At 36.2% G+C, this 27,852-nt stretch overlaps 1 protein-coding gene across 1 annotated transcript in view; it reads left to right on the plus strand.

The window, feature by feature from the left end:
* The window catches only part of CUL5 (cullin 5), a 91,031-nt gene extending 71,412 nt beyond the window's left edge, over nucleotides 1-19,619 (plus strand). The window contains exons 12-19 of the mRNA XM_006833958.1: nucleotides 1,101-1,233; nucleotides 2,473-2,604; nucleotides 6,510-6,633; nucleotides 6,930-7,105; nucleotides 7,957-8,118; nucleotides 9,464-9,582; nucleotides 12,676-12,799; nucleotides 19,425-19,619. Coding sequence (XP_006834021.1) covers nucleotides 1,101-1,233; nucleotides 2,473-2,604; nucleotides 6,510-6,633; nucleotides 6,930-7,105; nucleotides 7,957-8,118; nucleotides 9,464-9,582; nucleotides 12,676-12,799; nucleotides 19,425-19,619 — 1,165 coding nt within the window. The remainder of the gene's footprint in view (nucleotides 1-1,100; nucleotides 1,234-2,472; nucleotides 2,605-6,509; nucleotides 6,634-6,929; nucleotides 7,106-7,956; nucleotides 8,119-9,463; nucleotides 9,583-12,675; nucleotides 12,800-19,424) is intronic.
* The last annotated feature ends 8,233 nt before the right edge of the window (nucleotides 19,620-27,852 follow it).

Genomic DNA, 27,852 nt, shown 5'->3' on the forward strand with positions numbered 1-27,852 from the left:
AATGAGTTTGAGGATGGTGCAGGATAAGGCAGCGATTCATTCTGTTATGCATACATTGAGAGTATGCAATTTTGTCTACAACACTAACCAGAAAATGTGAATTTATTTCTAGCCTATTTGGTTCTTGTTTATTTATTTATTTATTTATTTTCTATTTCCACATAAATTTTAGTATTACTTTTTGTGCTTCTACACAAAGATCCATTGGAATTACGTATGGAATTGTATTTCATCTATAGAACAGTTTGGAAGAGAATTTAATTTACTTCCTGATCACAGTTTTTCAGTCCATGAACATGTTACATTTCTCTACCTTTTTAAGCTTCTAATTTCTTGCATTCAGTGCTTTGTAATTCCAATTTAAAAGTCACACTTTTCTTTTGTTAAATTTCCACTATTTCTTTTTACTTTTGCAAACATATTAAAGATTTTTTTTTCGAATTATTTTTTGATCCTGGTTTGGCACTGTAAAATAAGCACTATCTCTAGGTAGTCAGTTATAGGCAGAAGACGGACTTACAAGCTTCCTATGATGATATTTCTGGCTATTCCTTTCTCTCCCCCTCAAGTAATAGATATTGACTTTTATTAAGTTCTGCTTCTGTATCAAAATGAACTCCTGGTGTGACACTGTAGTAGCATCAGCACTGGACTGCGAACCACAAGGTCAGCAGTTTAAACCTACCAGCTGCTCCTTGGAAACCCTATACAGGGTCACTGTGAGTTGGAACTGACTAGACAGCACTTAACAACAACAATAGCATATCAAAATGATCGTAGGTTTTGCTTATTTAGTTTTTGATGTGACGAAATACATTTCTTAAAATAATATGCCAATATTGATTTCCTAGGATAAGGTCTACTTGGATTATTTTATATATACGGTGGTGGTGGTTAAGTGTCGTGGGTCAACTCTGACTCATAGCAATCCTGTATAGGATTTCCGAGACTGTAAATCTTTATGAGAGCAGAAAGCCTTATCCCAACCTGGATTCTTAGATTATGCAATGTAAGAAATCAATGTGTGAAAGAGGGCCTTAGAACAAAATATTTACAGATGTCAGTCATTGTTCATCAATTGCTTTTCATTTTCTTTTTAGGGTGGGACTAAAAACACAGCCAGAATCAAAATGCCCTGAACTGCTTGCCAATTACTGTGACATGTTGCTAAGAAAAACGCCATTAAGCAAAAAACTAACCTCTGAAGAAATTGAAGCAAAACTTAAAGAAGTGGTATATCTTTTTTGTTTGTTTGTTTTAAATTTTTTAATGACCTTACTTTGAATTTGTTTTATGCTTATGACTTTCTGTGATGGCACTAATGAAAAATGTGCTCACATATGTGAGAACTAATGTTTTGAAGTTTTACAGTATATGTAAGAAGTCTACAGAGCAATTACTTCTATATCAGAAAAGTTCTTCTCAGAGTGCCTGAAAGAGAAAGTATCATTGTAGCCTTTCCTTATCTTGACTCCTTTTAAGTGATTAAATTCTAGCTCCTAATGAAGGACAAAAGAAGACTAAGGTGTGCCTTACCCAAGCCATGGTATTTTCAGTAACCACATATGCATGTGAAAGCTGGACAGTGAAAAAGGAAGACCATAGAAGAATTGATGCTTTTGAGTTACGGTGTTGGAGGAGAATATTTAAAGTGCAATGGGCTGCCAAAAGAACCAATAGATCCATTTTGGAAGAAGTGCAGCCAGAGTGCTCCTTAGAGGCCAAGATGGCCAAACTTTGTCTGTCATACTTCGGACATATTGTCAGGAGGGACCAGTCCCTGGAGAAGGATATCATGTTTGGTAAGGTAGAGGGTCAGAGCAAAAGAGGAAGACCCTCAACAAGATGGATTGACCAAGTGGCAGAATGGATGGACTCAAGCATGGCAACAGTAGTGATGTTGGCCCAGAATCAGGCAATGTTTCGTTCTGCTGTGCATAAGGTCACTATGAGTCAATACTGACTCAATGGCACCTAACAACCAACAACAGTGTTTGAAACAGTATTTGGGAAACTGGGAGTTTTTTACTCCTTCCTTTTCATAAGAAAACAATAATTCCTTTTATTCTAATATTGGTCTCCTGATGACTAAGATAATAATACAAGCCACGGAATACAGATAGAAAATATATATAAGAAGTGAAAAATATAAGGACTAGATAGACAAAAAAGGCCTGGAGAGAAAAGTGCCAGGAAGAAGTGAAGAAGATATGTAGAAAAGGGCATTGGGAAAGAACTATTGATTTTTCACATCAAGTATTGTTATATTTGATATAAAGTCTAAAACATAGTATTTCTAGGAATGAAATGTAATTCATATATCAGTATGTCTTTCAAGACTGATTATTTTTCAGAGATGATATTTTAGTAGAGTGTCTGTATATGCTTACATACATTTCTGATTTTTCATGGTAAATGAGAGAGATGTTGAAGATTATATAAGAACTGAAAATAACTATGTTTTCTATGCAGCTTTTGGTGCTTAAATATGTACAAAACAAAGATGTTTTTATGAGGTATCACAAAGCTCATTTGACACGACGTCTTATATTAGACATCTCAGCTGATAGTGAAATTGAAGAGAATATGGTAGAATGGCTAAGAGTAAGTAAATTTTTACTTTTAATATTTTAACTTCTGATATAGCACATAGTTCATATGTGTCCCCGTCATTGTTGTTGTGAATTGCCATGAAGTTGTGCCATACCAGGACTTCTTAAGTAATACATTTTGGAAATATTCTTAATGTTGAAGATATAAGGAACATTATATAAAATATATCAGTTACATAGAATAAAGCGATACCTAATAAAGTATTTTCTTTCTTTGTTTTTTTAAGGTTTTATTGTGGATTGAGTGAAAGTTTACAGGGCATATCATCAGTTTTACATTCAATAAATCATATACCTTGTTCATTACATTGATTATAATCCCCTCCATGTACCATCAGTTAACAGTATTTCTCTCTATCCACTTTAGCTTTTTAAAAAACACAAACAACAACAAAAACCCCACTCGGGCATATATAATAATTTACATCTCCAAAGGATACATTCTGTAAATCTGCTCCTGGCCACCAGCTCTTAGTCCTTCGCTTCTTAGTCCATGAATCTAGAGTCCTCAGCAGCTCCCCCTCTCCATGCCCCATCTCTGCCTCCATCTCTGGCGCTGCTGCTTCTCTGGATAAGGTCAATAAAGAGCTTTAGTAACGCACCATTCTTCTTAATTTTTTTTTTTGTTTCCCTTTTATTTGTACCTCCATACTAGTTTGAACTGAACTTACTAATTAAGCTATAAGACAAACATTTTTCTATTTTTAAAGGTGTTTGTATTACCAAATGCTTAACTATAGAAGTGTTTATAAACAAATACCAACAATAAATACTCTGCACAGCAAAAAAATCCCACAAAAACATTTAGATGATAACTTATTTATGATGTTGTTGTTGTTGTTAAATGTTAATTTTAACTCCATTTTCATATCAAAATATTTGAATATTTTATTTTCATTTTAATAGAACTTGATTTTTTTTAAAATAAATCTACCTTTAACTTGGAGTCCTGGTACAGCGCTGTGAGTTAATGTGCTAGACTGCAAAGTCGTTTGAACTGCAAAGTCGGCGTTCTTCGGAAACCCTATACATAGTCGCTATGAGTCGGAATTGACTTGATGGCACCTAACAACAACAATCTTTAACTAATTATATGTGCAAATATTTATATATGTATGCATTTATACTCATTCATATTAGCATACATAAGTATTTCAAATTCTGTGTAGCTCTTAAAAGGGTAGTGTGGGGATAGGAAGAAATACTGTGTAAACTCTGAAACTGTGCAATGTTATCTCAGTTTATTAAAGATCACATTAATGAATTATTACCAATCAATGGGAAATTTAACAATTGCTCTGTGACCTTTAAAAAAGTTGCTAAAACTCTTAGTGTCAATTATAAATATATAGAATATTATTTAAATAGTAAAGCTTATCATGTATTTTTTTAGCACACTTAAACATAAGAAACTGAGAATTGAAGCGTTTTATTTATTTTTAAAAAAGAACTTAACAAAAGTACTTTGAAATAATATTTGGAAATCATATCTGATAAGGGATTTATATTCAGAATATACAAAGAAGCCTTACATTTCAACAATAGAAAGGTAAATAACCCAATTGTTTTTGAAAATTGGCAAAGGATTTAGATAGATGTTTCTTAACAGTAGATATGCAAATAGCCAATAAGTGTGAAAAGATGTTCAACATCATTAGTCATTAGGGAAATGCAAATCAAAGTGCCACTTTCACTTTGATGCTGGAAATAAAAAAGACAGATAATGACAAGTTCGGGCAAGGTAGTAGAGAAATTGGAGCCCTTATACATTGCTGGTGGGATTGTAAAATGATACATTTTTTTTTGAAAACTGGAAACTGTTGTCAGTTCCCAAAAAAATTGAACATATAGTTACCATGTTGTTTGTTGGTGACCCATGTGTACAGATTAGAACTGTTCCATAGTGTTCAAGGCTGTGACATTTTAGGAGACCTCCAGACCTTTCGAGGTTCTTCTGGGTGAATTCAAATCACCAACTTTTTGGCTAGTACAGTGCATACCCATTTTTGCTACCCAGGGACTCCTAGAGCTACCAAAAGAACCATCAATTCCATTCCTTGGTTTCTAAGCGAATGGAAGCATCTATCCACATAAAAACATATATACAAATTGTGAATAATGCTGGTATATACACATAGCATTGTTCATAATAGCCAAAAAGTGGAATCAACCAAAAATGTTGATCAACTGATGAGGGGATGAGTAAAATGTACATCCATACTTAGAATAATAAGGAGCTCTGGTAGCGTAGTGGTTACAAATCGTGCTGCGAACTGCAAGGTCAGCAGTTCAAAACTACCAGCTGTTAGCTGTGGGAGAAAGATGAGGCATTCTGCTCCCATAAAGGTTTACAGCCTCAGAAACCCTATGCAGGGTCGCTATGAGTCCTAACTGACTCCATGGCTCATAACAACAACAACTTATATTAAATAAGTAGTACAAGCAAATTCATAGCAACTGCAAGTGGAAATGCTGGGAGTAAAGGAAGAATGGGAATTGACTTTTCGTGGGTGCTGTTTTTCTTTTAAAAGTGATAAGTTCTAAAATTAGATGTTGGTTATGCTTGCATAACTGTGAATATACTAAATGCAGTTAGTTGTATATTTTTAAAATGCCACTTTCATGGTAAATTATATTTCAACGAAGCTGTCATAACAAAAAAAGAGTAATCTGAATAGTGATTGTCTTCTTATCATGTAACTTAAGATGTGGAGTGAACAGCTCTTCTCTTCCTTGAAGTGTAGTCATACTCCCAGTCTTTATCAGCTTCCCATATTTTATATTATGCGTTTTCAATGTTATGAAATACAAGAGTTCCTTGAATGTAAATTTTGTCTGTCACTTCTTCTGAAACATCTTCATTATTTTTGCCTCTACCACTTTTCTCATTTATGCCAGTAATTTACCCTCATAAAGTTCCTCTGGTCTTTAACAGTGACAGTATCATTTTAATCAGTCAGCTATATTTCTATTTCTTCCATCATTCTATTTTTATTCAATTTTATTTTAGTGTTGGGTTTTTTTTTTGTTTTTTTTGTTTTTTTTTTTCTTTTTGATGCAGTTTTATCCTTCTTTCCATTATTCAGTTTTGTATAATGGCATATGGTTTTATCCCTGGGGGAGAAGAAAGCAGCTTTGCTATCTGAACTGAGAAACAGATCACTAACAGATTTTCAAAAAAATATATGATTAACTATTGATCATGATGTATACTTTTGTGGAATAATGACCTAGCAGAGAATTTTGTTCTTTATGTAGTTATTCACATTAATATAAAGTGGCACCTGAAATATGAACTGTGCTGTTGGGAACTTGTTATTTAATAATAAGGAATCCTGGTAGCATAGTGGTTACGAATTGGGCTGTGAACTGCAAAGTCAGCAGTTCGAAACTACCAGCTATTCCACGGGAGAAAGATGAGACTTTTTGTTCCCGTAAAGGTTTACGGCCTCGGAAACCCTGTACAGGGTCGCTCTAAGTTGGAACCGACTCCATGGCACATAACAACAACAAACAAATAAGCTGTAGTAACTGAAATTTGTGTATGTTGAATATGTGCAAAGCAAGAAATGCTTGTACTATCTTAGTTTTAAAAATAAAACTTAGTTATTGGATTATACACAAAGTCCTTGTATGTCACTGTAGGATAAGCACTGGACTGCTAACTGAAAGCTTGGTGGTTCAAACCCACCAGCTGCTCCCTGGAAACCCTATACAGGCTCGCTATGAGTCAGAAGTGACTTGACAGCACTGATCAATAACAACAGACTATAAACAGTAATAAGTAAGGGAGAGGGGAAGGATTTTATATTAAAGCATGTAAGACCTAGTTTGCTATTTTAGAATGTATCTAATTGTATAATATTATTTACTATTTAATGCCTCTTCTAATTGTAGGAAGTTGGTATGCCAGCAGATTATGTTAACAAGCTTGCTAGAATGTTTCAAGACATAAAAGTTTCTGAAGATTTAAACCAAGCTTTTAAGGAAATGCACAAAAATAATAAATTGGCTTTACCAGGTATTATTTTATAATTATATGTATATTTTAAAAGTCATTCTGAAAAACAAATTTTCTAGTAAAATAAAAGTAAATGCTATCAGTAGAAGTCCACATTCCTTGGACTATAAAGACAGAATGTTAAATTAGCTTATCCTTACTTGAAACGACAACCCCCCCCAAAAAAAAAAAAAAAAAACACTTAAAATCTTTGGTCTTGTTTATTTTTCAACAAAACTTAACACTGCATTATTTAATTTAGTTTTATCCATTTCATGACTACTTAGATTTATTTATCCTGATGTTTTTGCCTATAGCTGATTCGGTGAATATAAAAATTCTGAATGCTGGTGCATGGTCAAGAAGCTCTGAGAAAGTGTTTGTGTCACTTCCGACTGAACTGGAGGATCTGATACCTGAAGTAGAAGAATTCTACAAAAAAAATCACAGTGGTAGAAAATTACATTGGCATCATCTCATGTCAAATGGAATCGTAAGTCAGATGTATTAGTTCAGGTGGCACAAATGGCTAAGTGCTCAACTACTAGCCGAAAGGTTGGCAGTTTGAATTCATCTATAGACATCTCAGAAAATAGGCTTGGTGATTTGCTTCCAAAATGTCACAGCCTTGAAAACCCAATGGAGCAGTTTTACTCTGCACACACGGGGTTGCTATAGGTCAGAATCAACTCACCAGCAATTAACAAGAGCAACACAAGAAAGCTCCTTGCCTCTGTCATTTGTAAATGTCGGAACTAGTACATTGTATCTGTTGTATGAAGTTGTAAGGGGCACAGGCTCCTTGTTATACCACCATTCTTAAGGGATTGCCCCTGTCTGTATAATTCACTATGATTCCAACACTGTGTCTATATTTCATCCAACAGGAAGGAAAAGGAGAGGTCATACTTTCCTTTAACAGCATATTCTAGAAGTTTCCTTCATCACTTGCATGTAATTCCACTGAGCCACATGTCCACAACTAGCTGAAGGGGAAGCTGGGAAATGAGTGTTTATTCTAGGCAGATGTTGTTGTGATGTGCTGTCAAGTCTATTCCAACTCAGAGCAACCCTGTATAAGGTTTCCTAGGAGTGACTGACTGGTGGGTTTAAATCACCAACCTTGTACTTAGCAATCCCATGCTTATCCTATAGTGCCACATCAGGACTCTGGGTAGACATGAGGTTTGCTCAATTTTTAGTACTATGGTTGGGTATTAATAGACAACTAGCAGTCTTTCCCTCATACAATCTCATCTAAGAGATACACTAAATAGGTGGGTCATATAATAGATCATTATGAAGAGATTCTTTTTTTTTTTTTAATCTATTTTATTGTTATAGATAACATTTAAGAATGAAGTTGGTCAATATGATTTGGAAGTAACAACGTTTCAGCTGGCTGTATTATTTGCATGGAACCAAAGACCCAGAGAGAAAATCAGCTTTGAAAATCTAAAACTTGCAACTGAACTCCCTGATGCTGAACTTAGAAGAACTTTATGGGTTTGTTTGTTTGATGTTTTTAAAACTGTACTTGTCATCTATCAGGAAGTATATAATTATCTTGTAATAAATTTATGAATAAATAGTACTCTCAAAATGATTGTTAGCCAAAGTAAAAAAGCACTTATGAGGTATTTATGGAGAAGAGAAATTGAAAATAGATAAATTAGCAAGATGGCGAAAGGCTAAAAAGAATGAGTTAGTATTTTAATATTATCTGTGAAGGGGTGTGACTAAAGATGTGTACTTAATTTTATACCGAGAATGTGTTCAAAGATCGTGTGACCAAAAGTCAGAAGATGATAAAGTTTCAGGAAACTTTAGTCCTTTTGAGGACTTGTAAAATCTGCTTCCTGGTCTCCTGTTGATAGCTATGTTTTACTCCCATAGACCTCTTGCAAATTCCAAAATAGGGAGAAGAAAGCTGGCTTATAATTGGTAAATGGTATTTGTTGTCATATATTCCCATTTCTCACATATCAACATGGTTAAGTTCCAAAGACAAGCTCATAATGTGAAAATTGACATTATGCGGCAATAGAGGGTGACTACATCATTACATAATTGCCAAACCACTTAGAATGATGGCTCAGCCAGTTTACACATAACCTTAACCATCACAGCTAGTGTCACTTTCAGATCGCACCTCAGTGTTCGTTACTGCCAGGTATAATATCGTTAATCTGTAAAATAGGTTTTTTTTTAGTTGTTATAAATGCAAAATGTTGGATAATGAGATACTTGATAAGTATTCCCTTTAATTTCTAGTCTTCTCATAGCAAAAAGGACATTTGTTGCTTTCCCATAACCAATTCGTTCTACCTTCTCATTTTTTGTTACCCATTCTACATTAACATCGCTGTATTCACCATGCTGTTGCTTCCGGTGGAGTCAGTTCTGACTCGTATCAACCCTGTTTCCAAGGCTGCCAGTCTTTATGGGAGCAGAAAGTACCATCTTTCTCCCATACTCAGAGTGGCTGGTGGATTCAAACTGCTGACCTTGGGATTTAGCAGCCCAACGTGTACCCCACTCCGCAACCAGGGCTCCTTATGGTGGTGGTAGTGGTAAAGATGTGCCATGGGGTCAGTTCAGACTCATGGTGACCTTGTACAGACCTTGTATCTTTCTCCTGCAATACAGCTGATAGTTTTAAACTGCAGATTTTGCAGTTAGCAGCTCAACTCATAAACCACCATGCCATCAGGGTTTCTTATAAGATTGAAATCTGAATTTTGAATTTACATTTATAATCCTTTTTTTGCCTATGTTTGTCAAGTTACAGAACTGATCTTAGTGTTTCATACTGTTTATAAACACTGTTTTCTCTATTTATTCTTTGTAGTCTTTGGTAGCTTTCCCAAAGCTAAAACGGCAAGTTTTATTGTATGAGCCTCAAGTCAACTCACCCAAAGACTTTACAGAAGGTACCCTCTTCTCTGTGAACCAGGAGTTCAGTTTAATGTAAGGTTCATGTTGGTTGATCTAAAATTAAAATGTGCTGTTTGATTTTCAGTGCTTTGTCTTTAATAGAATAATTTTCTTTAGATCATTTGTAAAACAGAACTATATATACTGTCATATTATTGTTGTTGTTAAGTGCCGTCAATTCTGACCCATAGTGACCCTGTATAGGGTTTCCGAGGAATAGCTGGTGAGCTTGAACTGCCGACCTTGCAGTTGAAACTGACTTTGCAGTACAGCATATTAATTCACAGCACCACACCAGGACTCCATGGTCATACTGTACATTTATGTTATTTGTTGTTGTTAAGTGTTGAGTTGTTTCCAACTCACAGTGACCCTGTATTGGGTTTCTGTGAGACAATGTATTGATTGGGTTTCTGTGAAACCATCCTTGTGGTCCAGTGCTTATCCTACAGTACCACCATTTAGTTGCTTATTAAATAAATTAATGAATTAAAGTTAGATACTTATTTCTTTGCCATATTTTCCATGGATGGATTTTTGATGTCTTACAAAGTACTACATTGTGTTTCATCTTAAAGTGAACATCCTTTTTCACTGTAAAGCAGCTGAATCCACAGAAAAGCAACTGAATTCAGAGAACATTGTTTCATAAAGGTCCAGTTAGAAGATTATGCTGAATCATGGCACATATATGGCACATTCAATTATCTAATTGCTTTCATGCATAAACCCTATACAGGTGTTACTTGGAAACTTGGAAGGGACTTTGAGAAGTTCGTGGGGAAATTCCATTATCTTTCACTTAATTCCATTTTTCCATGAACTTTTTGGAACCCCTGTGTATAAACCATATTAACTTTATTATTACAATATGTGTTGTTGTTGTTGTTGTTGTTGTTGTTGTTGTTGTTGTTAAGTACCGTCGAGTCAGTTTGGACTCATAGCAACCCTGTATAGAGTTTCCAAAGAGTAGCTGCTGTGTTTGAACCACTGGCCTTATGGTTAGCAATCCTGTGCTTATTCTACTATGCCACAAAATGTATGTAGTCATCTATATGTTGTTACTGAGTCTTTATCATAATCTTTGGGGGGTAAATCATAGATTTTCTTTATTTAACTTTGTTGTGAATTGAGTGAAGATTTATAGACAGGATCATCAGCTTTACATTTAACAAATCATGCACTTTGTTTCATCTCAATGATTACAATCCCCTCACTGCAGTTATCCTACTTCTTCCCGATGGTTCACCATTTGCATTTTATATTTCACAAAAGAACAAAACAAAAATATTTGATACATACATACAAAACAAAAAATATATCGATTCAAGTGTCCAAAGGGCACATTCTGCAAGCCGGCATCTGGCCTGTAGGTACACAGCCTTTCTAGTCCATGGGCCTAGAGTCTGCAACTGCTTTCTCTTCCCATGCCACTGCCAACATCTCTTCTGTTGGTGCTTTTCTAGGTAGAGATCTCATGTTCCACTCATGCTCTTCCTTCTTGATAGTCCTGGCATCATTTGGTCCTGAAATGAAAAATTAATTACTCCTCCTGTTTAGTTACACATCTTCTACAATTTCAGTTTGAACAGTCACAATCCTGCTAACAGTCACTCACAGTTGAATCATAAAATCCTATCAGTTTCATCCCTCACTCCATTTTTTTTTTAACGTTTTATTGTGAATTATATGATAGTTTACATGGGAGAACTTTAGTTTTACATTCATTCCATCTTATATCATCTCACTACGATGGTTCCAATCCCCTCCATGCATCATCAACCATCCAAAGGGTATATCCCAGAAACCTGCCCCCTACACTTTCCCCCCCACCCCCCAGTTTTCTGCCCACAGTCCCTTTCCCTCTCTGGGTCCAAAGTCCCCAGTCGCTTCATCACTCCACGTCATCGTCTCTGTCTCTATCTCAGGCATCTCTGTTTCTCTGGGTAGGGTCTTGGCTCTTCTCCGTTGATGGTCCCAGAGGCCTCTGCTCCTATCCTGGAGAATAAATCACTCCCTTCCTTGTTACAAAACTTCTACCTTTGCATTTCCAACCCTCATAATCCGTCCTGATAAGCATTATTCACTACAGTATCACGAGTTACCCATCTGTATCTCCTTTCATCAGCTCCGCCCAGACAGATTGAATAGTACCTACTGGAGATTCTGCCTTCCGCCATGCTCCCTAGCACCAGGTTCCCTCTTGAAAGCTTGTAAGCCAGTCACTTCTTGCCTTTGTAGTCCCCCCCTTCCCATCCCTCACTCCTTTTTACCAGACCCATCTAGAAAAGAGAACTATTCAGTAAGGATTCTGCCTTACCCCCTCATTCTGAAACTAAGCATACCCACTTCATGTCTTTATAGCCCCCATCCCATTTTTTGATAGCCAGTATCTAAATTGCCAGTACCTATCAACCCAGTACACTGAAGAGGCAAGCATGTTTCTTGATATGAACAATTTTCCATTCCATTTTGAATTTGGAGCAGCCGCATCCATAAGCAATAGTCCTTTTCATTCAACTGTAGCAATTGACACTTGCTCACAGTATCAGATCATCTTTAAACTTCTTTTATCTTCATCTGGTCAAGCTCTGGTCAGTTCAGCTTAACCATCCAAGCTAGCTTACATGGGTACCAGCTGCAAGTTTGGGAGTTCTTGCACACCTCCCTGCACAGAAGGACCCTTCACTCTTCAGCCCTAGCCCCCAGGGGTAGGGTCTATGCCCAAGAGCTCAGGAGTTGACACAGCTCCCTAAACTTCAGATGGGCCAGCCCATCCTCTTCCTTCTCTCATCCCAAGGTCAACAGGTGCCAGTGGAACATGACTGAATTCAGTCCATGTCTTCATTACTGCATTTCCCACACTTCACTCACAAATAGACCCAGGTGGGTCTCGGGTTCCCTTTAACTTTCAGTCCTAGAATGGGGTTTTCCTGATGAGCTGACTCGAAGAGTTCATTTTAAATAAAGCTGTGTTATTTATGTTTCCTTTAAATAATTCTTTGTACTAATTTTAAAAATATTTCTCATAACATTAATGCTATTTGATTTTTAAAAGCTCTTTCACTGTAAGATGTATTACATTTTAAATGTTTGCTTATCATTTAATTCAATGTTTTTTCATAGAAAAAATGCAAAAGTCCAGAAAAGGGGTAAAATAAACTTGATTGGACGCTTGCAGCTCACTACGGAACGGATGAGAGAAGAAGAGAATGAAGGAATCGTTCAACTAAGAATATTAAGAACCCAGGTTAGTAGTGTTCAAACAAAATGCTTACATTTTTTAACACTTTGATTTTTTGAAATTGTCAGATTTGTTTGTTTTGTGTGTGTGCTTCTTTTAGAACATATAGCTCTTCAAACTTTTTTGTGAGGAAGAGCTAATGTTTCTTTTGCTTGAATTAAAAAATCATATTTATGGCACGTTCTTAGCTCTTGAATGGTAGGGCTTGATGGCCTCTGGTTGATTCTAATCTGTTAGGTAAAACCGGGGTTTTAGGTTGTCTCTTTTGGCCCCATTAGAATGAATGGATCTCAGAAACAATTATAGGATTGAAATAATTAAATTTTTATTTAATTTTAAGACTTTTAATTCCATTGTAATGTGAAACTAAGGAACTTAAGTAGAACCCAGAAAATGTTTCTAATAACCGTTCTTTTTTAAAAAAAAAAAATGTTCAAAAAATAGGATTAAAATACCTTCTGAATATGGTAAAGCATTGTTGTTGTGTTGTTGTTAAGTACTGTGAAGTCGGTTCCGACTCATAGTGACCCTGCACAGGGTTTCTGAGGCTGCAAATCTTCATGGGAGCAGAAAACCTCATCTTTCTCCTGCGGAACAGCTGGTAGTTTCAAACTGCCGACTTTGAGGTTAGCAGCCTGATTCATGCTACCAGAGCTCCTTATGGTAAAGCATACCAACTTCAAACTAATATGAGTGTTTTAACATAGAGATAATCTTATTAAAACCAAGATGTGTACTTTCAATATTTTTACTTAATATGGTTTGCTGTTTAAGGCTAACATAATAAAATATGAAATATATGAGAGGAAGAAGTAAAAAAAAAAAATTCTAATAGATGATGTATTAGGAGCACTGGTAGCATAGTGGGTTACACTACATATTGGGCTGCTAACCTCAGAGTCAGCAGGCCAGTTCCCACCAGCCACTCTGCAGAAGAAGGATGAAGGTTTCTGCTCTAGTTAAGATTTACAGCCTCAGAAACCCTTTACAGGGTAATTACGAGTCAGAACCAATTCGATAGTACATAGTACTACTATAGATGATGTAATATGAGAAAGTACTAGAGACTAGAAAAAAAAAATCATTAGCTTCCTATGTACAAAAATAAGTGAATAGAGGGGAAAGTAAAATGGTGAACCTTAAAATTCACAGACATTTCTTTAAGAAGAAATATGGAGGATCTATATGAAAAATGTGAACCAGAGATTTGAATCATTGGTGAGACTGATTTTTTTCAGTCTTTTTAAAAAATTCTTTTGAGGTATAATTTACATACATTTAAAAATTCTCAATGAGTTTTTGATAAATGTTATACCTGTGACCACCATGTCTCCTATCCAGCAATTAATCCCAGCTATCCCCCCCAACTTCAGCTTTACTTAATTTTATCACAGTTGCTTCATTTTGTTAGATCTTCTTATAAATAAAACATATTTGGTATGTACTCTTATGTCCTCAACAGCATGAGATGCCATATTCTTTTTTTTTTTCATAATTTTAGAATGTTTTTATAATTTTAGAATATAGAAAAGTTGGTGCTGCCTTATTACTATTTTTATAATATTCTTTTTTTTTTAACTTTTTATTATGATTTGAGTGAAGGTTTATAAACATCATCAGTTTTACATTCAACAAATCATACGCTTTGTTTCATCTCAATGAGTGCAATCCCCCCCCCCCCGCAACAACAGTTATTTTACTTCCTCCTTGTGGTTCTTACTTCCATTCCTCCCACACCTTCCTGTCCCTACTCAACTTTGTCCTTGGGTAAATGTTGCCCTTTTGATTTTGAATGATTGACTATTCCATGGTTAACATACCTTACTAGTGTGGTTGTCCCCACATGTACCTATCTACTGTGTAGCTGAATATGGGCCGTGAGGGTAAGTTCCTTTCCAGACTTGAAGGGTAATTGAGGGCCATAGTCTCAGGTTCCTTGAGTTTTTTCTGACCAGTAAGCCCAGTCTTGTTACATTCATAGTTTTGAGTTTTGTTATACATCTTGTCCCATTCTATCATTAACCTTCTAATGTGATCCCTTTCAGAGCAATTGGTAGTGGTAGCTAGGCACCATCTACCTTTTTCTAGTCTCAGACTCATGATGACTGATATTCACACGTTCCATTAGTCTGTTGGACTGATTGATTCCAGACATCTTCAAGTCTCAGCATTCTTCTTTCTTCCACACATTGAGAGACCAATAATTGCACATTAGATAGGCCACTCATGAGCTTTTAAGATCCCATAAGTTACTCACCAAAGTAGGATGCAGAATATTGTCTTTGTGAAACTATGTTATGCCAGTTGACCATAGTGTCCCCTGAGGCTGTTGGCCTGAGCCCCAGGTCCAGTAACTCATTCCCTTAAGATATTTCATAATATCTAAGAAGTTTCCATAATTTTATCTACTGTATGCTCCACCACATTCATAACTGTGTTTTCAGCAAAGGTAAATAACCTATGCACAAATATCCTCTTTCAAACCCTTATATATTTGTGGGTAATATTCCCACTCTTCCTCCTGTAACCATCAGCCTATGGCTCTGTCCATGTATCAAACCATAGAACACTGTTGCTCCAAGATTGTGTATATAACACTGTTTACCTCTATCTCCTGTAGTCCTTGCATACCTACCTGTGTCTTCACCTATCTTCATCATTCTTCTGCCACCCTCCCTCTTTTTGTACATTGCCCTCATCATCATCCAAGCCAACATGTGTCTACCCTCTAGCTAGTGAATTATTCTCCCTTCCCTCCCACCCCTGGCAACCATTAAAGAATGTTTCTTTTAGTATGAAAACCTGTTCTTGAGTTTTTACAATTGTGGTCTCATGCAGTATTTATCCTTTGTGATTGATGAATCTCACTTACCATAATGCCCTCCAGGTTCATCCATGTTATGAGATGTTTCACAGATTCATTGTTATTCTTCAACATTGCATCGTATTCCACTGTGTCAACGTTTGTTTATCCACTCTTCCATTGATGGGCCTTTAGGCTGTTTCCATCTTTTTGCTATTGTGAATAGTGCTGTGATGAACCTTAGCGTGCATTTATCTATGGGTGTCTTGGCTATTATTTCTTGTGCATATGTGCTACTTAGAGGGATTGCTGAGGCAAAAGGTATTTCTACTTCCAACTTTTTGAGGAAACATCATAGTGTTTTCCACAGTGGTTGAACCATTTTATAGTCCCGCCAGCAATGTATGAGGGTCCCAGTCTCTCTATACCCTCACCAGCATTTGTTGTTTTATGTTTTTTGAACTTTGCTATTAATGCTGGGTTAAGACATCTCATTTTTATTTTAATTTGTATCTTTCTAATGGCTAATGGCACTTCAAGCTCACCAGCTGCTCCTCGAAAACCCTATACAGGGTTGGAATTGACTTGACGGCACTTAATAACAACAAAATGGCTAATGATCGTGAACGTTTCTTCATTTGTTTGTTGGCTGCCTGAATGTCTTTCTTGGTGAAGTAGACACTTCATATCCTGAGCCCATTTTAAGATTGGTCCCTTGTCTTACACAGCATTGCAAAAAAAATATTTTCCCAGTCCATGGGCTCTCATTTTACTCCTTTGGCTAAATCTTTTGCTGTACATAAGTGTTCAATTTTGGGGAGATCCCAATTATCTGTTTTATCTTCTACTGTTTGTCTTTAGTAATGTTTGACAGTGTATTTATGCCATGTATTATGACTTTTATATTGATGACCTTTATAGTTCTAGGATTTAGGTCTTTAATCCACATTGGATTTGTTTTGTATATGGTGTGAGATTTAGGTCTTGCTTCATTTTTCAAATTGATTTCCAGTTTTGCCATCACCATTCATCAAAGAGACCATCTCTTCCTTTTTAGTGTTGGATACTATACTCTTCAATGGTAATGCTGAATAAATGAAATATTTCCACCATATTAGTACCAGATTTAAAATAAAATGTTGATACTGATATAACTTGCATTGCTAAATATTAAAATATTTACAAAAAATAAAATGCTTGGTAAACAGATTAATTGGGAAAAAAGTAACTCAAAATTAATCGGGCTGCGAACCTTAAGGTCAGCGGTTCGAAACTACCAGCCGCTCCGCGGGAGAAAGATGAGGCTTTCTACTCCCATAAAGATTTACACCCTCGGAAACCCTGTACAGGGTCGCTATGGGTCGGACCCGACTCAATGGCACTTAACAACAACAACAACAACAATATTAAGTGTAGACAAACTTATATAATAAACAGCTCAGTTCATGGGAAGGGAATAGATGATTCAGTAAGGTGTTGAGAAATTCAGTTCTAGAGAAAATCAGGATATAGTGCTACTTTACAGTAAAATACATTCCTACCTTTTTAATGGATTAAAGAGCTGAAATGTATAACGGAGTGACCGACCTAATCACACTATAATATGTGAATAGAAAATGAAGGTCTTATATTTTACTTTATCATAATTATGCACAAGTCAATAATTTCAGCATTTTCTTTAGGTGATGTTCAGTTTCTAATTTCTTCTTGATCCTACTTTGGCCATCCCATTCTTGTTTCACTGACAGCATCTAGAGCTACTGAGGGAGCAAGGATTTCACTTGATCTCATTGTGACAGTGAAGGGATGCAGATGTGACAGTTTCCTGTGTTCTTGTGCTTGGCAGTATAGAGTGATTTATCTGTCACCAATGGAAGTTTGACTTTCTGCTGAGATAGATCTGCTGCTGATTTCTGTAGCAGATGAACTCATGGTTTATTCTTTTTCCACTTGGCAAGGGCCACATGGCCTCTTCCCTGCTGTGGCTTGCCTGTGTCCTGTTCTTCCTGAGCTTTTGAGCTTTTGACCTGTTTGTCCTTCTGGCCTACGTGGCACACTGTCATCATCATTCTCTATTGCAAGGTTACCCTGCTCTGCCACTAAAGGCCTTGTGGCATTCCCATTAATCTTCTAAACTCTCTGTGTCACCTGGGAGCTGAGGAACAGTCAGAAGTGTGCTCTGTTTCTATCATACCCTGCCCCTCTTTTTTTTTTTTTTGCTGAGACATGCAGTTTTTATTGATCTTGTTAAGTTGCTAATACTGAATATTTAGCTGGAGAACAGAGTAGGAAAAGAGAGTTTGCAAGCAGGGTTATTATTTGTGGGTTTGGGTAGGTGGGCACAACATCGAGGACACAGTAGGCTGCTCAGTACAGAATGTCTAACTGTCTCAAAAAGCCAACTTGTGGTACAGTAGCCTTTGACCACTGCCATTTTATGCAGGTGTCTGCATCTGTTATTGTGGTTACACATTGTTGTCAATCAAGGATCTCAAATCACTTTTTTTTGGGGGGGCGGCGGGGATCAGCCGATTCAGTTATCAGGAAAGGTCAGGTAGCAGGACCCCATTCATCCCCCCTCCCCGCCACACACACACACACAACAGAATAATATTATATTATTAGAAGTTCCTAAGGATGGAGCAATTTTCCAGCATGCAAATTGTGATCAGACATAGACAGGAGGGTGAGACAGTGTAGCCATCATCCAGAAATAATGGTCTCCATCGCTGTTGCTCCCTGCAGCCTGCTGGTCTTCTTCACAGCCCTCTCCATTAAATTCATTAACATGCAGGATCCTCATTTGCTTCACAATGGTGTGGCATTGCTGGCGCTGGGCATGCAGATCCTTGCCCCTCTTTGAATGATCTCCAGTATTCCAAGTGGGGACCAGGGCCAGAACCCTTTTGCTCTCCGTTATTTTCTAGCCTAACATCATCCTTACCTTTACCAAAGTCAGAAATTAGTATATTTGCAACTGTTCTTCTTCCTCCTGCCTGGTTCCTATCATCATCAAAGACTTGAAGAAACTATTTTTCTTCCTCCTCCTTTCTTTCGGGAGCTCTTGGCATACACCTCTATGACCAAAAGCCTAACTCTTGATGTATTAAAGAGGAGGTTGAGGGTTTTGTTATGTTTTTTCTCTTGCTCAGTAGTGCCTTACTCCTCACAAGCCTGTCGAAATTTCATTTACAATGTTAAAAGAAAATATTAGTTTATTTTCTCTCTCCACGTTTCTTTTGTATCTAATTTTAATCTTCCCCAAGGCATATAGATACCTTGTTTAATCTAAGGAGAAAAAGATAAAAGAGAAAGAACAATCGAGAATGATTCCTGTTAATAGTAATGACAGAGATTATAAAGAAAAATACAGACTCCAAATGACCTGCTCTTACAAAAGAACTATCCCTGAATGTAAAGGGAGAAAAATATGTATGTGAACGGATTTGCCATATCTTAATTGATGTTTAACACAGTATAAGGTTATATTTATGTTGTAGTCACAGAAAAGAAATCTTTAATGTGCATATTGTGGAAAAAAGATGAAAGGAAATATACTAAAACATTAAGTAGTTTCTTTATGCAGGGAGTTTAGGAATAAATTGTTTTGCCTTATTTTTCAAAATTTCTATGCTAAATCAGATTTTCTTTCTTTCACAGTGAGTGAAAAAAAAAATACAATTTTTAGTTTCTAGTAATAGAAATCGGTCTAAAGATTAATGCCCTAATGAGTGCTGTTCATGTTAGATGGTAGAGTGTGTACAAAGTGGTTTTTGGTTTTATTTTGCTTCAAAATATTAACACTCTTTCTTTTCTTTTTCTTTTTAGGAAGCTATCATCCAAATAATGAAAATGAGAAAGAAAATTAGTAATGCTCAACTGCAGACTGAATTAGTAGAAATTTTGAAAAACATGTTCTTGCCACAAAAGAAAATGATAAAAGAACAAATAGAATGGCTAATAGAGCACAAATATATCAGAAGAGATGAATCCGATATCAACACTTTCATTTATATGGCTTAATTTCTGATACCATGGACCATATTAAGAACCCTAATTTTGAAATGCTTGGGCAGAAAGTTGTAACCGTTTGTGCTGGAGAAAGGTTTATTTGGACTTTGATTACATAAATATTAAAATCTCTGCCTTACTTTACAAAACAACTCTGTTTTGCCAGTCACATTAGTTAGCATGATGGCATTCCCTTCATGTTGCACACTCTTAACAGCATGCTGTTTTGTGGAGAAATTTGCATTCATGAAGAGCCCATTATGAACTTTAAAAAATAAAGTTGATTTATACCCACCAGGAGAATACAGTTGGGAAAGGAAGTACAGTGGGGTTCTTGGTTGCTTTTTTCTCTCTTTAAAAAAATGTACTTGCACAAGGAAGGATCTTCAGATACTCATGCACTGAAAAATGTTGTTTTTATTTTGTTTTTAAAAATACAACTAGAAATTAAAATAGCACTCTTAGTTTCTTTTGGTTAAAAGATTGAGCTGGTCTGCATAACATTAGGAGAGGACAGATGTAGGAGAGAAAAGATAAACATTGAATAATAATCAATCACATTGTTTGTTCAAACACTGTTTCAGTATAATGACTGGATTTTAATTGTGACCTAAAAATGGCATTAAATATTTCCAGATTATAAATGTTGGTTTTCTTTAATCAGGACACTTCTAGTTAGTTGTTTGCTGTTAAATGATACGTTTTTATCTTTTATGACTGGAGAGTCGGTTTTGAAAAAGTGAAGCTATTTAATTGTTGCTTCAAATGTTTAAAAAATATATGGAGATAGGTCATTATGATTGCAGAGTCAAAGTAGCAAAACAAACATATTAAGTGTGTTGTGAACACATTTAATATTTATATACCTAATATTTATTATTGCCATATCTAAATTTATTTTAAAAATGAAATCTCCTGCTCTGATATAATACAGCTATGTAACTGATCTCTTATCTGTAGAATGGAAATATTTTGGTATTTTAAAGTTTCATAATTAGGGATTTATAACCTCAGGTTTCTGAAAAGGAAGACTTTCTCTTTTAAAAAGTAACAAGTATCGGTGACCTGGAAGGAAAAGGAAAAACACAGCATAAGATGACCTGAAAAGCAAAAGCAAAATTGTTGCAATCTTAATATGAGAAGTATACTTGCCAAATATATGTACATATATATTTATATTTTAAAAATAAACATTTTTAAAACATTCGTGGACAACACTTACCTTGTTCCTTTCAGAAAAATCCAAAGTAGCAATTTATAGTTGCTGGTAATGGAATATCCAGAAGTATTAGGACTTGAGGACAAACTTACTCCCCATCGGGCAAGAATAGCTCAACATGGATTTTTATTCATTGTGGTGCATGTTTCAAACCTTCTTGCAAATTATTTTATATCTTCTTTGATATTAAGTAATCATTTAAACATTTAAATGGAGTGCTGGAGCACTGAGAAGCATATAGTATTATATTACTAGCAGAGTACATTCAAGGACATTTCATGAAATCTGTTCACAATCCCAAGATGCTTTGTGAGTTGCCTGCTGAAAAGAAGGAAAGAAGATTTCAAGTATTTTTAACATTTTGTTGGCTATAGTGAAATTCCTATTCTGAAACTCCTAGGTAATTGGAATTTTGTTTATAATTTGAAATGTTATACTTTGCCTCTAAAGTAGCATATGCCAATTATTAGACCAAGCATACTGTTCAGAATTAAACTAAAACTAGTGCTCATTGTTTTTGTCTAATTAAATGACTGCTAACAATGGATAAATTTTTTAAAAATAATAATTTTATAGTAAATGTAGCCCTGATATTTAACAAATAGTCAACTATTGGCAAAATAGTCACAGTACAAGAATGTGAAAGGAGGAAAGAATTGGGTAAAATTACAAGCCATTTTTTCAAAGTTTAAAAACGGTTTGCTGTTTTAAACCATAATTGTTCTCAATACTTTTTTTTTTTTTTTGGAATTTTTAATCTATTTTGTCACTTAAGGAAAGCCATGATGTTTTGATTCATACAAGCAAACTTAATGCAAAAGTGGGTAATTCTAAATCCATAGTAAAGTTTTCTATTGAATTTTATAAATTGTGTAATAGCTAATTATGTCCTAATTGTATGAGGGGGCTCCAGAAGGTCATGGAAAATTCCATTATCTTTTCATTTCATTTTCCACAAGTTTTGTGAAGCCCCCTCATATTTTAATGTATTTGAAGAGCAGGAAATACTTTAGAATTACAGTTTGCATCATCTTTTCATTATATATACAACTATTTATCAAACTACTTTCTGGTGTTTATGAAAACCTTTTAGTTGACAAGGTGCCTATATACCATTGTTGAATTTTCTTTCAATATGTTTTTACAATAGATTTGCTGATTAAAAACAATAATCTGAAAAAATAATCTCACCAGCAATTTGGTACAATACAGAATCACGTGTAGTATCCTTGATCAGGTCCCTTTCTCCAATATGCACTTAAAATTAGTGCTTCCTAAGCAGGGATGAAACCTGACATAGGGTAAAGAATCCAAACCAAAAATCCTTTTTTTCTTACATTAGTAGCATGACAGCTATGAACACAGATTATGCTTTGAACACTCATCTTCTTGTTTAAAGATGTGCCATCTGGACAATGTTAACCTTTATTGCCATCTCATTGCCAGAGTAAGTAGGCATGAAACAAAATTCTTGAAATAAAAATGCAGAACAGTTTTAATGCTTACAGTGAGGTAGATTTTTAAACATCACTATTCCAATGATTTAATGAGGATCTTGAAATAAATTCTGAAGTCTTCCAATTTTTACATTCATTGGAGAGGTCCTTGAGTTCTGTCAACCTGTTTATTTAGATCGTTTGCTCTTATTTTGAGCATACAGGTTAAATTTTCCAAAAATGAAATGTTAGCTTTCTTATTTTCATTTTCTATTAAATTTAGTACAAGATATGACTTGGGTTGTTAAAAAGTATTTTGCATTATTTGCAGTAGGATGTCATTGGCCCTACTTAAAGGGCACATTTTACAAATTCAACTTGGGTGGAAGATTTACTAGTTTTACAGAAAGTTTTGCTATCTTAAACTCAAGCTGGTTTTTCTATTTTCATGTAAATGACTGGGATGCTATCGTATTCTTCCAAGGTCATGTTTGTGAAATAAACATTACATGAAAGCTTTCCTGTCATCTACACTGTATGTTGTCTGGAGTGTTGAACAAATTTAAGTTCTTAAGTTGTAATCTAACTCTCGTATGGTATATACGATTTTGAATGTGTGCCACTACATACTGAGATGATAATGCTGTACAATATAAATGGTAGCAGTTTCTGTATGCAGTAGGCTGAAATATTTTGATGAATTGCTTAATTTTTTGGATTTTATTTTTTAAGTTGTATAATTTATTTTCTTGCAAAATAAAAATGTAATATAAAAGATTTCACTTATCCAAGAGATGTTGATGTTCTGTTATAAAATGTTCCTGAGTTTAATTAGAATTTTTTATTACAGGCATATTTTTCAAACTGAAATAGTAAACATCAGCCTTTGGAATCAAATATGGAAATTAGTCTACTTCTTTTAGACTAAACTCTAATTCAAAATGAAGGGTACCAGAATTTGGCTTTCATTTTCATAACAGCACATGATTATTATGCTTGCAAGAGATGAAAAATTCAGAGTCTGAAAGTATTTAATGTATTCACGAATGATGACAGCATGTCTCAAAACTAGATTTTAAATTTTATGTTGGCTAAAATATATACTACAAAAATGTATTTTGGATGATTTTGAAAATTTGTGAAATAGGATAATTTCACAAGTAGAGATAATTTAGAGGTACGGTTAAGAAGATGGACAGATAGACTCAAAATCAAACACTTTGAGCCTATCAATTGAAAATTTTAATGATCAGAAAGCGCAGACTAGAAAGTGGGCATACTGGGGCCTATTTGTATGAGGGACTAAATGAAGAGACTTAATTAAGAGGGCTCTTAAATTGGAAGCAGGTTGCCAGGCCTTTCTTCCCAGGTGCTTCTGTATAGGCTCAAACCATCAACCTTTCTGTTAATAACCAAGCGCTTAGGCATTTGTTCCACCCAGGGACTCCCATTACTGCTGTGTTGTTAAATGCTGCTGAGTCAGTTCCATCTCACAGCGACCCTGTATAGGGTTTCCAAGAAGCGACTGGTGAATTTGAGCTGCCGACCTTGTGGTTCAAACCACCCTTTCAGTCCAGTGCATTGTCGCACTGCGCCACTAAATGAAGTCCTGGTGTGGCGCTGTCAGATAAGCACAAGACTGCTAACTATAAGGTCAGCAATTCACACCAGTTCACACCAGATGCTCCTCAGAAACCCTATATAGGATTGCTATGAATCAGTACTGATGTGACACACAAATCACTAAATGTTTTATGGACAACTGAAAGGACAAATACCCATGTTTTACTTAATAATGACTCTAAACTCAATTTTGTACTTTCCTTGGGACTTTGGATGGAGTTAGGGGACAATAGTTAACTTGAAAATACAGGCAAAGTGAAGTGTGGTTTCAGTATATGATTCACCTAGAAACATGTATGTATAAACTTCTGGGCCTGTTTCAAGGTCCTGGGAAGGGACCTTAGCAATGTGGCATTTAATATTGTATTCTTTTTTCCTAAAATGGATCTGTAAATTTCAGGCTTCTCAGAATTTGCATGCAGTACTGCTAAAATTCAGGAGCTCTGGTAGCGTAGTGGTTACGAATCAGGCCGTTAACCTCAGGGTCAGCAATTTGAAACTACCAGCTGTTCTGCGGAAGAAAGGGGAGGTTTTCTGCTCCCATAAAGATTTACAGGCTCAGAAACCCTGTACAGGGTCGCTATGAGTGGGAACCAACTCCACGGCACATAACAACACTGCTAAAATTGAATACAAGAAAAAAACCTTCCTGACATGTCGTCGTGGTGGTTTGTGTGCCTTGGAGTGACTCATAGAGACCCTGTACAGGGTTTCCCAGGCTGTGAATCTTTACAGGAGCAGAAAGCCTCATCTTTCTCACACAGAATATCTGGTAGGTAGTTTTGAACTTCTGACGCTGAAGTTAACAGCTTGATCCATAACCACTCTGCTACCAGAGCTTCTCTGACACATAGTAGGCACTCAAATGTGGGTTGAATGATGAGCATGAGAATAAAGTAGAGCTCAGTATTTTAAGTGAGGAGACTTTGTTTTCGAATTCTTCATTCTAGGTTATACCATCAAATACTGACTTTGTCAGTAAATTCCTGTTTTGATCAGTGAGCATAACATCTGTGGAGCAAAGGTCTTTGCTGTTGGGCAGGTATGGACTTCTGTAAGAATCTCATTAAAACAATGGTGGGGGGACATATAAAACTATATGCAATTATGCATACAAATTAGAAGATTCACACATACCCAAGATAAAAATCTGATGTGTTTCTAGAGTGAGTAAGGCAAGTAGCAGCTTGCCCTCTGTATTGCTTATGACCTAACATCAGTAGTGCTGATTCAAACTTGGTGGTTTACTCAGAAAATCACAGGAGACTTCCCTATGTGTTGGTGGGTTTTGCCATCTTGATTAAATGATGTTGGAAATTTTTCGCTTATTTGTTTTGCTGCAATTCCTGAGGCAGATAACAGACTTTTCTCCAGCAGTGTTTGATGGTTGTTGTCAAGTGCCATTGAGTCGATTCCGACCCATAGCGACCCTGTATAGGGTTTCCAAGGAGCAGCTGGTGAGCTTGAACCGCCAACTTTGCAGTTCAAATGTCTTTGCAGTCTGGCGTATTAACCCACAACACCACATCAGGGGGTTAACAATGGGTACCAGGCAGGTCAAACTCTGAAGTAAGCGTAAATTTGCATTGATCCTTGTTTGAAAATTAACATTCCTGTTAACAGGCCACCATTACTGTGCTTATAAGAAAGAGTGGCACCTGAGAATAGGCCCTTGTCTATCATTACTGCATTTATTTTCAGCAAAGGACCTTCAGGCATGAACTCCCATAATTTACCTTCCATCTACCCCTCATCTTTACCTCTAATAGTGTATGACTTTGTCTGCCTGTCTCATTTCTTACTCAACACTGTTACACGTTTTCACTGACACTCATCCTTCCCTGCTCAAAAGTTTTGTCCCAAAGACAACAGCATTATCATCTGGGAGCTTTGGAAATTGCAAGTTTTTGAGCTCCATCTCAGACCTACTGAATCAGAAACAGTGGATGGGCTTGTTCTGAATTTTAACAAGTCTTTCAAGCATTGCTGATGTACACTATCATTTGAGAAACACTGGCCTATAAACATTGAACTATTTACCAAACTTAATAAAACTCCCCTATCTTTGTCATGCACTTTTGGTGTGGCACTGTAGGATCAGCACTGGACTTCAAACCATAAAGCTGGCAGTTAAGATCCACCAGTTGCTCCTTTGGAACCCTATATGTGGTCACTATGAGTCAGAACTGACTAGGCACTAAACAACATCTATGTCATTTATTCATTCATGTCTCTGATAGTACTTTGAATAAAATAGTCCAAGTTTCTGTGTCTCCATGTCTTCAACTTGATACTGGCTGGCTTATGTGTGCACTGCTCTTTTTGCCAACATCATCAGTGGCAACTTTGAGATTTCTTATAATCTTCCTCTTTCTTGATCTCCCTACAGCAATTGTACCTTGTTAGGTGCCATCAAGTTGGTTCCAACTCATAGCAACCCTATATGCAACAAAATGAAACATTGCCTGGTCCTGTTGTTAACGAGCCGTCGAGCCGGTTCCAACCCGTAGCGACCCTATATAGGGTTTCTGAGGAGTAGCTGGTGAGCTTGAACCGCCTACTTTGCAGTTCAAATGGCTTTGCAGTCTGGCGCATTAACCCATAGTGCCACACCAGACTCAATCCTTGTTATGTTTGAACCCATTGTTGCAGCTGCTGTGTCATTCCATCTTACCAAGGGTCTAACTCTCTTTCACTGACCCTGAACTAAGTATATGAGATGATGGCTTTTGCTGAGACTGGTCCCTCTTGAAAATATGTCACAAGTTTAAGAAATAAATTCTCGCCATCCTCACAGAGTATTCTGACTATACTTGTTCCAAGACAGATTTCTTCTTCAACATTCAATATTGTTCGCCAACAATTTAATTCAAATGCATCGATTCTTCTCTGATCTTCCCTATTTGTTATCTTGCTTTCATATAACTGAGTGATAGTTTACATGGAAGAACATCAGCTTTACACCATGGTTTCATTGCAATGATTACAATCTCCCTGCATCATCATTCAACAGTATTTGCTTCCATTCCCTCTGTTTTTCTTTTTTTGGGGTGGAGGGTGAGAGGTGGGGAGACGTGCACAAAAATACTAAAGAATATACAATAATTTAAACAACCAAAAGGCACATTCTGCAAGCCTGCCTCCTGGCCGGCAGCTCTCAGTTCCTCTCTTCCCTTGAATCTAGAGTCCTTAGTTGCTCCCTCTTCCCATGTCCCCTTCTCTGCCTCCATCTCTGGTGTCACTGCTTCTCTGGATAGGGTCCCACATTCCACTTGTGCTCTTCTCCCTGGATGGTCCTACAGTCCACTGTTTCTGGACTGTAAGATTAACTACTCTACTGTTTTTGTTACAAAACTTCTACCTTTACAGTTGTGACAGTCACAATTAATCATAACAATTACTCACTATTGAATCATAAGAACCTTGTCGCCATCTCCGTTCACCAGACCCTTCTAGACATGATGAAAATTATTCAGTGGGAACTCTATCTTTCCCCACTAAACTCTCTCTTGGAAACTGTTAAGGCAGTTACTTCGCGCTTTTACAGCACCCTCATTTTAGGTAGCCAATGTCTTAAGTTGCCCGTCCTTATTTACCCTGTATATAGAGGGAATAGCATTGATACTTGATATGGAATACCATCAGTTCTTGATCATATGCTACCTTCTGAAGTGATTGTCGACAAATTCTTTTTGCTATGTCGACTGTGTATTTCTTCCATCTTCCCTTGCTGTTTTTGCATCATTCAATATCCTTCCTATAGAATCTTTCAATATTGAATCTCCAGGTTTGAATTTTTCTTTGGTTCTTTTAGCTTGAGAAATTCTGAGCATGTTCTTCCCTTTTTGTTTTTTATCTTTGTACCTTTTATTTAACACTGTCTTAAATCTTCTGTTCATCTCTTTGACATCACCATTTCTTCCATTAGTTTTAGCTAGCTCTGGTAGCGTAGTGGTTACAAATCGGG

The sequence above is a fragment of the Chrysochloris asiatica genome, unplaced genomic scaffold, assembly GCF_000296735.1.
Source record: "Chrysochloris asiatica unplaced genomic scaffold, ChrAsi1.0 scaffold00008, whole genome shotgun sequence".
Classification (NCBI taxonomy): Eukaryota; Metazoa; Chordata; class Mammalia; order Afrosoricida; family Chrysochloridae; genus Chrysochloris; species Chrysochloris asiatica.